The sequence below is a fragment of the Thamnophis elegans genome, chromosome 12, assembly GCF_009769535.1.
Source record: "Thamnophis elegans isolate rThaEle1 chromosome 12, rThaEle1.pri, whole genome shotgun sequence".
Lineage (NCBI taxonomy): Eukaryota > Metazoa > Chordata > Lepidosauria > Squamata > Colubridae > Thamnophis > Thamnophis elegans.
Window position 1 is genome coordinate 55,685,447 of NC_045552.1, and position 13,734 is coordinate 55,699,180.

A 13,734-nucleotide genomic window follows, 5' to 3' on the forward strand; every position below is an offset into this window, starting at 1 on the left:
CGGTTTACAGAGTCAGCATATCGCCCCCAACAACAATCCGGGTCCTCATTTTACCCACCTCGGAAGGATGGAAGGCTGAGTCAACCCTGAGCCGGTGAGATTTGAACAGTCGAACTGCAGAACTGCAGTCAGCTGAAGTAGCCTGCAGTGCTGCATTTAACCACTGCGCCAATCGGTCAAGGAACAGGTGGAGCCGTTGGCCAGCCTGAATTGTCCTTGGAGGGGGGAAAGCTGGTCCTCTAATGGGGGAGCCCCCATTGCCCCAGCTGCAGCGCCTCTCCCCTCCTTCCCTCTGGCAGATGGAGGGCTGAGTGCCACGACCCCCCACCCAGCAACTCCTTGCCTTCTGTCCTGGCCGGGCATCCTGGGACGCAATGGCACGAAACCCCCAGGGCACTGGAGGGGTGGCGAGCCTTCGCCCAGAGGGAAGGCACCTTGGCACGCGGTTCTGGGGTCTTCCACCTCCCTTCCTCAAAGGGAAATGAACTGAAGGGGGAGAAGAGGGCTTGGGGGGCTTCGGGAGGGCTGGAAGGGAAATGAACTGAAGGGGGAGAAGAGGGCTTGGGGGGCTTCGGGAAGGCTGGAAGGGAGCCGGAGGAAGGAACCGCGCTCCATCGCCTGGCTTTGCGCTCTCCGGGCCGGGACGAGGCGGCTCCGAAAAGCGAGGCGGGCGACCCCCGGGGGGCGGAGCGCGCGGCGCCGGGGCTGGGATGCCCCACGTCGGTTGGACCTGCCCTCTTCCCTGTCGGTGGCCAGCCATGGAGGTGCCGGGCATCGAGGAGCCGGAGCCGGGCGCGTCCGCCGCCCCCAGCGAGGAGATCGACCTCTCCCTGGGTGAGATTGGGGCTCCTGGGGGAGGGTCGGGGCCGGGGGCTGCGTCTGGGGAGGCCACGGCTGCCCTCGCTTGGGGGCAGGATCAGGAGGGCGAGAGGGAGGTGGGCAGCCACAGCTAAAGCGCCCTCCGACTTGCCCTTCAGCCACCCGGGGGGGGCATGGGGCGGGGGGCGTCCGAGACTCAAGGAAAGTGGGTTCTCGCGGGGCTCCGGAATCCCCCCAACCCTCTCCCTCTCCCATGCCGTTAAACTCTTGCCCGAAGACCACCCCCACCCCCAAAACAGGTACTTCAGCCCCCCCCCCCAACTTCGACCGGCTCTTCTCCCCCTTCCCTTTTCTGCCTCTTCCAGAGTCCAGACCCCTCCAGGCCCGTCCCGGGCTTCGCCCTCCCCCCCCCGCTCCCCAAGGGGGCATCTGGGACCCCTGCTGCGCCTCCCCCTCCCCAGCGCCCAGGGCCAGAAATAGAGCCGGCGCCCTGCCAGCGCCTCTCTGGAGAGGGATGAGCCGCGCTGCCAAGCATTTCCCTGGCACGCGCTCCGAGCCGGCTGGAAATATCGCCCGGTTTGCAAGTCCCTCTCTCTCCTTCCCGGAGCTGCCCTGGAAAGGTTTAAGGTTTAAGGATTGTTGCCTTAAAACCAAAGAACCAAATTTACCAGTGTGGTAGTAATAGCAATAGCAATAGCAGTTAGACTTATATACCGCTTCATAGGACTTTCAGCCCTCTCTAAGCGGTTTACAGAGTCAGCATATCGCCCCCAACAACAATCCGGGTCCACATTTCACCCACCTTGGAAGGAGGGAAGGCTGAGTCAACCTTTGAGCCTGTGAGATTTGAACAGCCGAACTGCATAACTGCAGTCAGCTGAAGTAGCCTGCAGTGCTGCATTTAACCACTGCGCCACCTCGGCTCAGTACTGGCTGGGCTGGTTTGTGTGTTGAGCTGCCCTCTGAGTGCCAGGGAGAGTGTGGGGCAGCTGCGTCTCTGCCCTCTTTAGATGACATCATCAAGCGTAACCAGAAGGCCCAGCCGAACCGGAAACCCTGGCAGCACCAGCTGAAGACCCGGAACCTGTCCTCTGGCAACAGGAGGCCTCGATTCCAGAGCTGGGGACCCCCAACCCTGCCAGGTGGGTGGAAGCGACGGGTGAAGGAGAGAGAGTCAGCCAAGGGGGGGCTTGTGCCCTTCGCTCTTGGGAGAGAGGTCTCCCCAATGTGGTGCCCTGCTGGCGAAGGGCACAAGGAGCTGGCACAGAAAATCTACTTCAAAATTGCCAGCAAAGGATACCCCACCACCTCTGGAGCAGAGAGGTGGTGGGGAGAAGCGCCAGGAGGCTGGCACTGTACCCAAGCTGCATTAGGGGGCTCCCTTTGGGGTCAACTGGATTCAATGAATTTTCGATGGGCTTGGCAGGCATTAAAGGTCTCAGATTGGGGAAAACCTCATTTAAAAAACTGGCCTGTGGATGGAAGTAACCTAGTTGCATTAAAAAGAAGGAGAAAGTCTCCAATTTTATCCATGTTTTTTTCTTCTCTTATTTTCCATCTTAAACTTACATTTTTTCTTGACACACAAACAGTATCGTTATTTGCCCCTTCAGAAATAAACCGAATTTATCATTTCATTTTCCATCTGTTATTCTATTTTCAATAGGTAGCGCATACCCTCAAATTCAATTTGTATATGATAAGCATTTTACTTCATTAGTTATCCCCAATTAATAATGTTAATGCAATTCCCTCGCATCTCCATTAGCTATGTATCATTAGCAGTATCAACATATTTCATTTTATTCTACTAATATATCCCTTTTTCCCTCCTTCCTCCTTTTCTAACCATTTTCTCTTACTTCATCTCTTACTCCTATGGAAATATGATGTAAAATGAATTATATATATGAGAGAAGGTTAAAGGGGAACTCCGGGAAAACACTTGGTTTACCAAAGAATTTAAAATTTGTAGCAAAAAAAAAATTGTTTGAAAAAAATAATAAAAAGAAGGAGAAAGCCTCAGGATCTGGAGCAATTCCTGCCAAGGATATGAGGAAGGAGGCTCAAACACGGTGGATTAATTCCGTTAGGGTCTTTTAAGATATAAAATGGAGGAAGAGACGCTAAATGAGACAATGATTAGCTGGGGAAGAAACTTTGGCTATAATATTGAGTTAGAAAAATGGGATAAACTATGGGAAAGAAATTATAAATTTAGGACAGCAGTAGCCTACAAAGAAGACCTCTATAAAATGTTTTATAGATGGCATTTTGCCCCCCAGCGAGATTGGCCAAAATGTATCCAAATTTACCCCCCAAATGGTTTAAGTTTAGGTTTATTAGATTTAGGTTTATTAGATTATATTTATATTTATATTATGTTGGAGATGTAGCCATAAGTCTGGAACATTCTACCCTATGTGGTGGACGTGCCCCATCACAAGGAAATATTGGTGCAAAATCCAGAAATGGTTGGAAGAAATTATTAGAACTGAAACCAAAAGCATTCTTATTAGGAATATTAAACCTGAAAATGGATAAACAATTTCAATGCATAATACTACACCAGGGCTGGGTTTCAACCGGTTCGCACCGGTCCCTGCGATCCGGTTGGTCGCCGAACCCGGAAGTAAGTAACTTCCGGGAACGGCGAAGCCCCCCCCCCCTGCGCCCGCGCGCGCCCGCACACCCGCGCCCGCTCCTTACCCGGTTTTTTTGAATTTCGCGCTTTCCACGCATGCGCAGAACGCCTGCGCGATCCTCCAGGAGCAGCTGGAGCATCGCGCAGACGCTAATACGCATGCGTGCGCCGCGTGTGTGCGCGAGGACACCGCGTGCGTGCGTGAGGACGCCGCCGGCCTCGTTCCAACCGATCCGGTTGGAACGGGGCGAGAAACCCACCCCTGTACTACACATACTCATTGCAGACAGGATTGCCTTCGCGCAAAACTAGAAACCAATCAATACACCCACAGATGAAACAATCAGAGGTGGGTTCCTACCAGTTCACACCTATTCGGTAGAACCGGTTCGTCAAATCTACCGAACCGATTAGAAGAGGTTCCACCAGTGGACCTGGAAAGTAGGCCACACCTACAGAAGAGGTTCCAAATTTTTTGAAACCCAACACTGACACACACACAAACACACACACACACATACAAACAGACAAGACTCACACAGAGAGAGAAAGAGAAAGAAAGGAAGAAAGAAAGAAATAAAAAAAGAAAGAAAAAGTGAGAGAGAGATGAAAGAAAAAAAGGAAAAAGGGACAGAGAGACAAAAGGAAGGAGAGAGAAAGAGAGAGAGAAAGAGAGAGAGTGGGGGGGGAGAACACATGGCCGGCAAGCCACTCCCACCAGGTCACATGGCCGGCAAGCCACTCCCACAAAGGAGGCCACACCCACAGAGTAGGTTCGAAAAATTTTTGAAACCTACCACTGGAAACAATAATTAGAAAAGTACTTGAATGTGCAGAGATGGATAAAATGACCTTGGAACTAAAAGAAAGAGAAGAATCAGACTTCTACAAAATATGGAATGGAATTTATAAGTGGCTAGAAAACAGAAGCCAAAACAGAAAATAGAGAATGTAAATATAATGGTGACTTGAACAATTAATCAGTACTACTGTTATTACACTGAATTATTAGAGAAGGTAGAATCAACAGGAAGGAAATGCAGAATGGAGAACCATAAAGGCTAAACATGAATGCGGATACAACTGTATAATTACTTTACATTGTTATGTATGTCTTGCTTTTTTTTCTTGTTATGTTTTTTCTGTTTTTAAAGACTAAAATGCTTAATGAAAACTATTTTAAAAAAAATAATAACAATTCCATTAAGGTCAGAAGTAGAATACATTCTACCCAGGAACTCAAAAGTTTTTTCCTTAGGACCTGGCCGATTTCCCAAAGGATTTCGGAAGCCACCGTGGGCCAGGAAGCCTTTCTGGAGCAGGATGGGAACCCCAGGCCCCAGGGCAGCAGGGCAGATGGCGGGCAGGAGCCCCCTCAACCGGCCAGCCTTTGCCCAACAGGTAGAAGGAGCAGACCCCCTTCCTCTCCTGCCCCCTCCCAGGGGCTCCCAATCGACAAAGGCCAGCCCTGTAGAGGGCAGAGCTGCCAAGGGGGTGAGTTGCTCGGCATCTTTTCCCAGGAGAAGCCAGGGAAGGCCCCCATGGGCAGGAACGGTGATGGAGCCCCCCAGGACTCTCAGCCAGAAGCCCCCGCAAGAGCCAAGGCCTTCCAAAGAGCAGGGGTGTCTCTGCCATTTCGGAGGTTGGTGTGTTTTGGGTTTTTTTGGGGTCAAAGAATTTTTTATTTTTTTTATTCTCTTGCATAGCATTTTAAGTATACATTCGCCTAATTGTTATTCATCTTGACATTTGTCATTCTTATACATTTGTTGTTCCATTTAACAGGTTATAATATACAGTTTGGGTTGCTTTATTCACCATCCCTTCCTCCTGTTGTAACGCCTCCTTGTTTTCTCTTTCTTTTCTCCATCCCTCCCTTCTCTACTTTCTTCCTTCCTTCCTCTTCTCCTTCCCCTTCTTTCTTCCCTTCCCTTTCCCCTACTCCTACTCTTCCTCTTCCTTCCCTCTCTCCTTCTCTTTCTCCCCCTTCCGTCCTCCTCTCCTTCCCCTTCCTTCTTCCCTTCCTCCTACTTTTCCTCTTCCCCTTCCTTCCCTCTCTCCTTCTCTTTCTCTCCCTTCCTTCCTCCTCTCCTTCCCCTTCCTTCTTCCCTTCCTTTTCCTGTACTCCTACTATTCCTCTACCCCTTCCTAGCCCCTCTCCTTCTCTTTCCCTCCCTTCCTTCCTTCCTCCTCTCCTTCCCCTTCCTTCTTCCCTTCCTCCTACTTTTCCTCTTTCCCTTCCTACCCTCTCTCCTTCTCTTTCTCTCCCTTCCTTCCTCCTCTCCTTCCCCTTCTTCCCTTCCCTCTCCCCTACTCCTACTCTTCCTCTTCCCCTTCCTACCCTCTCTCCTTCTCTTTCTCCCCCTTCCACCCTCTTCTCCTTACCTTTTTCTTCTTCCCCCCGTCTTCCTTTCATTCTCTCCTCCTCTCTCCCTTTCTTTTTCTATTATTGTTGGGGTATATTTCAAAACTCTATGTTTCCTTGGGATGGTATTTCCGCTAACCCAAATATAATTTAGCATGATTCCCTTATTCCCTTACTTTCGCTAGTCTACCCTAGTTATGTTTCCCCCCCGCTTTATCTCTCGCTCTTGAATATATACATATATTTAATATTTTCTTTGCTGTTTTCCCCTTCTCTTCCCCCTTTTCCATTTAATAGTGTGTCGTCTGGGTTCTAGATCTTCTTTCTTTTCTAGCTTCCTTTCTCTAGCCAAGGTCGGTGGGTTTAGAGGTGGCCATCTCTGAGTTTTCACGAGGGCGGGGAGTTGGGGAGAGGGCAAAGAACTACGTCAGTGTACTCCCAAACTTGGGAACCTCAAACAAACCAACTTTGTCCACACCCCAGTTCAGATTACAGAATTGGGAACAGCATCGACGGCTGAATTTAATGGGAGACCCTTTTCTTTCTTCCAAACTGCAGACCCTTCCGGTTAACCCGAGGCCGAGCCTTTGGCCAGAGCCAGGCCAGATTCAACTTCCACCAAAGGGTCAGTTTTCTTTCTTTGGCACTTTCCCCCACCGGCATGTTTGATCTTCCTTCGCTTCCGGCAATAACTCTGAAAATCTGATCCCTGCTATCTGCCCATTTTAAAGATGGGGAGTTGAGGCAGGACCAGCTGGCTGTGGTTACTACTGGTCCCCCCCCTCCCTTCCTTCCTTCTCTGCCGGAAGCATTCAGAAACTTGTGAATGGGGTCCAAGTTCTATCATTGTTTTAGAATCGCTCCTCTTTTATTCCCTCTGGGAGGGGCCATTCACCGTCCACCTGTGGCCTTACTCCCAAGTCGACCCCTGTTCTTTAGCTCTTCCCTTCGTCTGGCAACTCCGCGTGTGCGCACACTGGGAACAGGCTCCTGCTGTTCTTCTGCCTCACTGATGTCTGACTCCGAAGGCAGCTGATAACTGTCAGACGGCCATGGCCCCCACTCTGCCTCTGACCCAGAGCCTTCCCCAGACTCCAGGACTGGCCCAGGTTCAGTGGTGGGTTTCAAAAATTGTCGGAACCTACTCTGTGGGTGCGGCCTCCTTTGTGGGAGTGGCTTGCCGCCCATGTCACCGGATGGGATTGGCTTGCCGCCCATGTGATCGGATATGAAATTATGAATTAGTACTTAGGTCGGTCCAAGTAGTTATTCAGAAACTCTGGCATTGAAGCATGCAAGTCTTAAAGCTTTCAAGTTACAAGATCCTTGCCAGTGGTGGGTTTCAAAAAATTTTGGAACCTCTTCTGTAGGTGTGGCCTGCTTTCCGGGTCCACTGGTGGAACCTCTTCTAACCGGTTCGGTAGATTTGACAAACCGGTTCTACTGAATAGGTGCGAACTGGTAGGGTAGAATAGAATTTTATTATTTGTATGTCGCCCTTCTCCGGGAGGACTCAGGGCGGCGAACAATTCAAGGGGGGAAAAGGGGAACATAAAAAACAAAATACAAATAATAAAAGTAAACAACAGCCGCACAACCATACATGTCGAGAGGGGAGGGAACTCATCACCCCCAGGGCTGCCGGCAAAGCCAGGTCTTGACAGCTTTTCGGAAGGCCTGGAGAGAGGTGAGGGTCCGAATCCCTGCGGGGAGTTCATTCCAGAGGGCCGGGGCTGCCACAGAGAAGGCCCTCCCCCGGGTAATAGCCAGGTGGCATTGGCTGGTAGATGGCACCCGGAGGAGGCCAACCCTGTGAGATCTAATGGGTCTGTGGGAGGTAATTGGCAGCAGGCGGTCTCTCAAGTACCCAGATCCAATACCCACCTCTGCCCAGGTTCCCCCCCAATCTCCCCACTGTCCGAATATGCTGCCAGCTCTGCTGGTTTCTGGCGGGCCACAACAGTTGCATCCATCCATCTGTTTCCCCAAACATTTGTCTAATTCTAATCCCAAGATGCTACGGCACCTGTTTTAGCCATTTAACAAACTGTCTCCTGTAAGCACTTTGCTTTCATTTTTTTTTATGCCTGCCCTTTCTGTTCCTCCAACAGCAAGTCAACTCCAAGAAGGAGCAGAAAGCTATGAGGGGGAGAAGGTAAATAAATGGCCAAGAAGGGATCTTGTTCAGCTTTTATGTTGTCTCCATGGATTGATGATGGCTTCACTCTTCTGGCAGGTGGAGAACGCAGCCCAGCTCCGGAGCAGTCCTGACCGTCTCGGTGTCTAACCGTCAGGCTGGCCACCCCCAGGGGTACGTTTCTCAATTAACACCCTTGGATTTCAGGACCCTGGAACTGTGAGTCTTGGACCAGTAGTCCTTTCATGGCTTCTTTACCTCTGAGATCTTCAGGAGGATGTCTGTGGAGATCCTCTAGGATCCTCCAGGTCAATGGTTGTCCCCTTGATAACCACCGGGCAATTCCTTGGTGTGTCACCAGGTGAAAAAGAACTGCGTGGCTTGGATTTTAGGTGGCGGCATAGAAATCTGTTCTGACCCCCTCCTCTGTCCAGTAACGAAAGCCGAGACAAGCTTAACTAGAATGTACTTTAATAGCAAGAAACCAACCTCTCGGTGGATGAAAGCCAAGCGAACAAACAGATAAGGGCCTTGGCAGCAACTCAGACAAACATTGGCAGCAATCCAGCCTGCCAAGTTAGTTACAACAGTTCTCTTTAGTCAATGTGTTGACTTCTGCAAAAGGGGCGTGTGTACAAGCAGTCTTTTTTATAGTCTGGAGAGGAGCCTAATGACCACCAGCTGAGCGCAATTACCTCCTGTACTTGCGTAACTGTTCCTGACGCCTATTAGCTCTTCGATTCCGGGCATCCAGAAACAACTCACTGCTGGCTTCTGGATCACTCTCCCTTGTCTCCTCCCCACTGGTCCAAGGCTCAGGTGCCTCCTGGTGGCCAACCAGTCTCTCTGCGCCCTGCTCAGCATCGGAACCCTGTCCAGGGTCCTCCACATCCTCCAGAGCCGACTCATAGGGCCCCTCGCTGTCGGAGTCTGGTGGCAGCTCCAACGGCTCCTGCTGGGCCACAACACAAATCTAATGACTAAATTGATTTCGAAAGACCAGATTAATCAATTAATTAAACTTGAATCCGTCTTACACAGTGGCCAAAAAAGAGGTGGGGGGGGGAGGGAGGAAACAAATGGAATTCATATAAAGGTATACCTTTAAAAGGAAAATTAGTAATATGGAAGATAGTTTTTTATTTTTTTGTTCTTTCGGAATATAATTATTAACGCCACTGATATTAAATGGGGTTTGCTAAAAGGCGGAAATATACCACGTAAAATAGAGAATGGAACGGGGAAAAAGAGAGGGAAAGAGAGAGAGAGGAGACAGGAGAGAGGGAAACAGAAGGGAGGAAGGAGAGAGGGAAAGTGTGGAAAGAGGGAGAGGAGAGAAAGAGAGGGGAAGAAGAAGTAGAGAAGAGAGAGATGACAGGGAAGAAAGGAGGTGGGAGGAGGAGAGAGGGAGAGGAGAAGGGTTGAAAATGAAATAGACTACAATGCAGTGTATGGAAAGCAGAAGAGCAAATAAAAATTGACGAGGCTTGATGGCAAGAGGAATTGATGTACTATTGAATATTCAAAAAATGTTTGTTAAGATGTAATGGTATACTTTGGATTATATTATATGTATGTTAAAAAAATATAAAAAAAACTTTGGGGGGGGGGGAAGAAAGAAAGACCGAAGGTGTCTTTTTCCCCACATCTCTGCAGCCCAAAGTTTCTCAGCTTTTGGCAACTTGGAGATGTGTAAACTTCAACCCCCAGAACTGCGTGGCTTTTTTTTTTTACATATTAAGTTTTATATTTTTCCATTTTCATAGCATATAATCACATCAGTGGTGGGTTTCAAAAAATTTTCGAACCTACTCTGGGTGTGGCCTCCTTTGTGGGAGTGGCTTGCCAGCCATGTGACCTGGTGGGAGTGGCTTGCCAGCCATGTGTTCTCTCTCTCTCTCTCTCTCTCTCTCTCTCTCTCTCCCTCCCTCCCTCCCTCCTTTCATTTGTCTCTCTGTCCTCTTTTTCTTTCATCTCTCTCTCATTTTTTCTTTCTTCTTTCTTTCTTTCTTTCTTTCTTCCTTCCTTCCTTTCTCTTTCTCTTTATCTCTCTTTGTAAGTGTGAGTGTGTGTGTGTCAGTGGTGGGTTTCAAAAAATTTTGGAACCTCTTCTGTAGGTGCGGCCTGCTTTCCGGGTCCACTGGTGGAACCTCTTCTAACCGGTTCGGTAGATTTGACGAACCAGTTCTACCGAACAGGTGCAAACTGGTAGGAACCCACCTCTGAATCACAAGTATACTATTACATAGCCAACATCATGTTGTATTATTGAATGTTTACATCAATTCGTCTTACCATCAACTCCCCAAAACAATTATTGGCTCTTCTGCTCTCCATACACCATATTTGTACCTTATCCATCGCTTTCTTCTCCTTCTCTCCTCTTCCTCCCTCCCTACTTCCTTGGATTGTGGTAAAAAGTGTGGCTTTTTTTTGCAGGCCAGGACAGAAGCGTCCCTTCCAGAGAAGGCGAAACAACCAGGCCCCGCAGCTTCGCTGGCGGCCGAGAGGAGTGATGCTAAGATTCAACTTCCGGGCGATGGCTAACCAGGTACAAAACTCTCCCAGGCCTGAAATGACCCTCTGGGGACTCCTCAAGTCCTCCGGGAATGAAAGGAAAGAGAGGGTTAAGTGTCCTTAAAGGTCCCCCCTCAATGAGATTAAGATCCAAATCAGGTATTTGGGGGCTTAACCGATGGGGAGGCTGAGATGGGAGCTTGAGTCCTGCCACCCGATGCTTGGTGGAGATGGAGGATGGGACCTTCAGCAGCAAAAGGAAGTCGCCGTGTAGATTTCCCAGCCAACTCACAGGGACCTTCTTCTTCAGACCAGTGTGACCCTGAACGAGCGGTTCTCTGGGCTTTGGCACAAACGCCGTTTTTCAACGGAATGCAACGCCGGCCGGATGGTGACTCTGCCGTAAGCCCCGATGGGACCAGGCCAAAGCTGGAAAGACGTCAGCCTTCCAAGGCCACCAATTGCCTGGGGCTACCTGAGGAGGCCCCTCACCAACCGCAGCTTGGGAGGAATCTTCTCAATGGGGATGGTGATCTCCAGAGGTCCTTCTTCACCTGAGCCGTGTCTCCAAAGGCTGAGCCTAAAAGGCACAAGCAGTCTTTTTTATAGTCTGGAGAGGAGCCTAATGACCACTAGCTGAGTGCAATTAAAAGGCACCTGCGGAAGGAAGATCTTCAGCTCTTGGTCCTCCCCAGGAGAAGTGAGCACGTCCTCGCGTGGCCTCATGTGGATAGGAAAGCCCATGACTACCACCTCGTGAGTCAACTGAACCCGGAATTCCAGCGGCTGCCTTTTTTTCTTTCTGTGTTTGGCCTGGAAAGCACTTTTTCAGACCTGTTTTGAGGCACAGGACGGGGGTGATGACATCCCCTCTCTAGTGCAGTCCTCGTGCAAATGGTGCAATTTATATAAATCACATTGGAGGATGAGGAGGTCGGGATGTCTGACCTCATCACCCTGTCTACCGAGTGCATATGCTTTGGGGATTGTGTTGAATTTTAGCAAACTTTATTTTTTAGGAGGAATAAAGCTATTTTGGAATCTGAACGAGTATGGTGATTCTTGGCAAAATAACCGAGGGCTTCCTTCTTAAAGCTGTTTTGTTTTGTACCAGGCCTTTAGCCAGCTTACCTGGGGGGAAAAAGGGAACGCTGGATTGTTCCTCGGCTCTGTTTCCCCTCTTATAGCAATAGCAGTTAGACTTATATACCTCTTCATGGGGCTTTCAGCCCTCTCTAAGCGGTTTACAGAGTCAGCATATTGCCCCCAACAACAATCCGGGTCCTCATTTTACCCACCTCGGAAGGATGGAAGGCTGAGTCAACCCTGAGCCGGTGAGATTTGAACGGCTGAACTGCAGAACTGCAGTCAGCTGAAGTAACCCTCGCCTTCACCTGCCTGGCTGCTGGTGGGCTCCGCGTCGACGGGGCGGCTACTGGGAGCGGCCGCGCCTCTCGCCCGACCGCCGGTGCCGGGAACGTGGGCGGGCTCCCCAACTGCCGCGGCGCTGGAACGATCTTAACCAATACATTTTTATGTTTGTTTATTAGTCACGTGCATAGAATTTCTCCTTATTTTCGGTTCAGTGTTTTAGTGTTCACTGTTTTTAGAATAGTGTAATTTTAATTTTGCTAACAATTTGAATGTAGGCCCCTCTTGATCTTGAGGCCCTAGGCTGAAGCCTAGTTAGCCTCTAGGAAAATCCGACGCTGGTTGCAGGCCAGAGAGACGCTCCTCCTCTGGACTGCGTTAAACCCAGTGCTCGGTTCTTACCTTGGTTTGAGAGCCCCGGCATTTGAGCAACTGGGACAGCCCCCCCCTGGCTCAGCCCCCTGCCCCACAACCCTAAGCAGGGATCGGTCATTGCCTGTGAGCTGCCACCAGGGGGCAGCAGCTGCCAGCCTTCTTCTGAGCCATTTTTTTCCCCTGCCAGCTGTTCTGCTCCAGGTAGAAACTTTTCCACTTGCAAAAGAATAATAGTAGTAGTAGTAAAACAAAGGCTCACATTTCTCCCCCCCCCCACAATGTCTGCAGAGTCTCAGGATTCAAACCCGTAAACTGAAAGGAGTCACAAGCAGCAGGTGTGAGAGAAAGCTGCCATGATCCTTGCTGCACCATTCCTTTTTAGCAGGCGTTTATCAAGATTTTTAACGTCGTCGGTGAATCAGCGAAGCCTTTTTCAAAGACGCCTCCAACTCCTTGGGGACGCTCTGATGCCTCCTTCAGGGAGGGAGGGTGGAGGGTGTGTGTGTGTGTGTGTGTGTCTGTGTGTGCCAAGCAGCCTTTGCTTCCCCAGCTGCTCAGTTAAATACTCCGGAAGAAGGGAGAGAAGGGAGAAGCATCTTCTCCACCGGCTTTCCCTGCTCACAGGTTCCTCCCAACAGCCGGTTGGTGGAAGAGCCGAAGGGAGGGTTTTCATAAAGATGGAGTTCGCTTGGCTGGCAGCCACCCAGCGCTGCCATCTGTCAAAGACCTGGCAAGCAAACCAGAGTGAGTAGCCAAGGCTCCTCTTGCCCGCCTCCCTGCCAGAGAAGACGCCGCAAAGCTCCCCCTGCTAATGGCTGCCTTTCTCACAGGAAGCTCGGCGGGCTGGGGAGGACCACGAGACCCACACAAATGCCAGCCACCTTCTCTGCTTCCCCCCCACTCCTCGCCTTGCTCACTTCCTCTCACTTCCTTTCCAGCCTCCCCCCCCTTTTCTCTCTCTCTCTCTCTCTCTCTCTCAAGCTCATGGAAATGGTTGCAAGGTTAACCTCCTCCTTTCAGCTTTCCATCCGCAGGCGGGGAATTGGGCATGGGGTGTGTGTGTCATGAAGGAATTGGTAGGAGAACCCAGCGTCCTTCTCTTGGGGGAGGGGGATGACACCCAATCTAAGGAAGTCTTCAGACAGTTCACATGCTTCCCCATCACCCATTTCGAGCAAATGACTCAATTCTGCCCCGGGGGGGTTTTCAAGTCATTTCTTGCTGCTTGGAAGAAGCTCAACTGCTTTAAAGCTTCATGACACACAGACACACACAGACACACACACACAAACGCACCATGCGAGTCCCAAATGGACATCCTTCCCCAAGATGGGTTCATTCGGCAAGGGGAATCCTCCTTTCCTTCCTTCCTTCCTTCCTTCCTTCCTTCCTTCCTTCCTTCCTTCTTCCCTCCCTCCCTCCCTCCCTCCCTCCCGGCTTTCTTTCTTTCTTTCTTTCTTTCTTTCTTTCTTTCTTTCCTTCCTTCTTCCCTCCCTCCCTCCCTCC

The 13,734-nt window shown here is 50.2% G+C and overlaps 1 protein-coding gene across 1 annotated transcript; it reads left to right on the forward strand.

The window, feature by feature from the left end:
- Positions 1-757: 757 nt before the first annotated feature.
- LOC116516233 (UAP56-interacting factor-like) lies at positions 758-11,144 on the forward strand. The gene is made up of 9 exons (XM_032228665.1): positions 758-834; positions 1,830-1,961; positions 4,722-4,864; positions 4,984-5,105; positions 6,387-6,453; positions 7,940-7,983; positions 8,065-8,139; positions 10,405-10,516; positions 10,793-11,144. The coding sequence occupies exons 1-9, from the start codon at positions 759-761 to the stop codon at positions 10,886-10,888; spliced, it is 867 nt and encodes a 288-aa protein (XP_032084556.1). The 5' UTR covers position 758; the 3' UTR covers positions 10,889-11,144.
- The last annotated feature ends 2,590 nt before the right edge of the window (positions 11,145-13,734 follow it).

What these genes read in the sequence shown, in the direction of transcription:
- LOC116516233 (XM_032228665.1), top strand. Translation starts at nt 759, where the DNA reads ATGGAGGTGCCGGGCATCGAGGAGCCGGAGCCGGGCGCGTCCGCCGCC. An exon ending in GGAGATCGACCTCTCCCTGG is followed by an intron (nt 835 to 1,829) that starts GTGAGATTGGGG and finishes TGCCCTCTTTAG; the next exon opens with ATGACATCATCAAGCGTAAC. An exon ending in AAAGCTATGAGGGGGAGAAG is followed by an intron (nt 7,984 to 8,064) that starts GTAAATAAATGG and finishes CTCTTCTGGCAG; the next exon opens with GTGGAGAACGCAGCCCAGCT.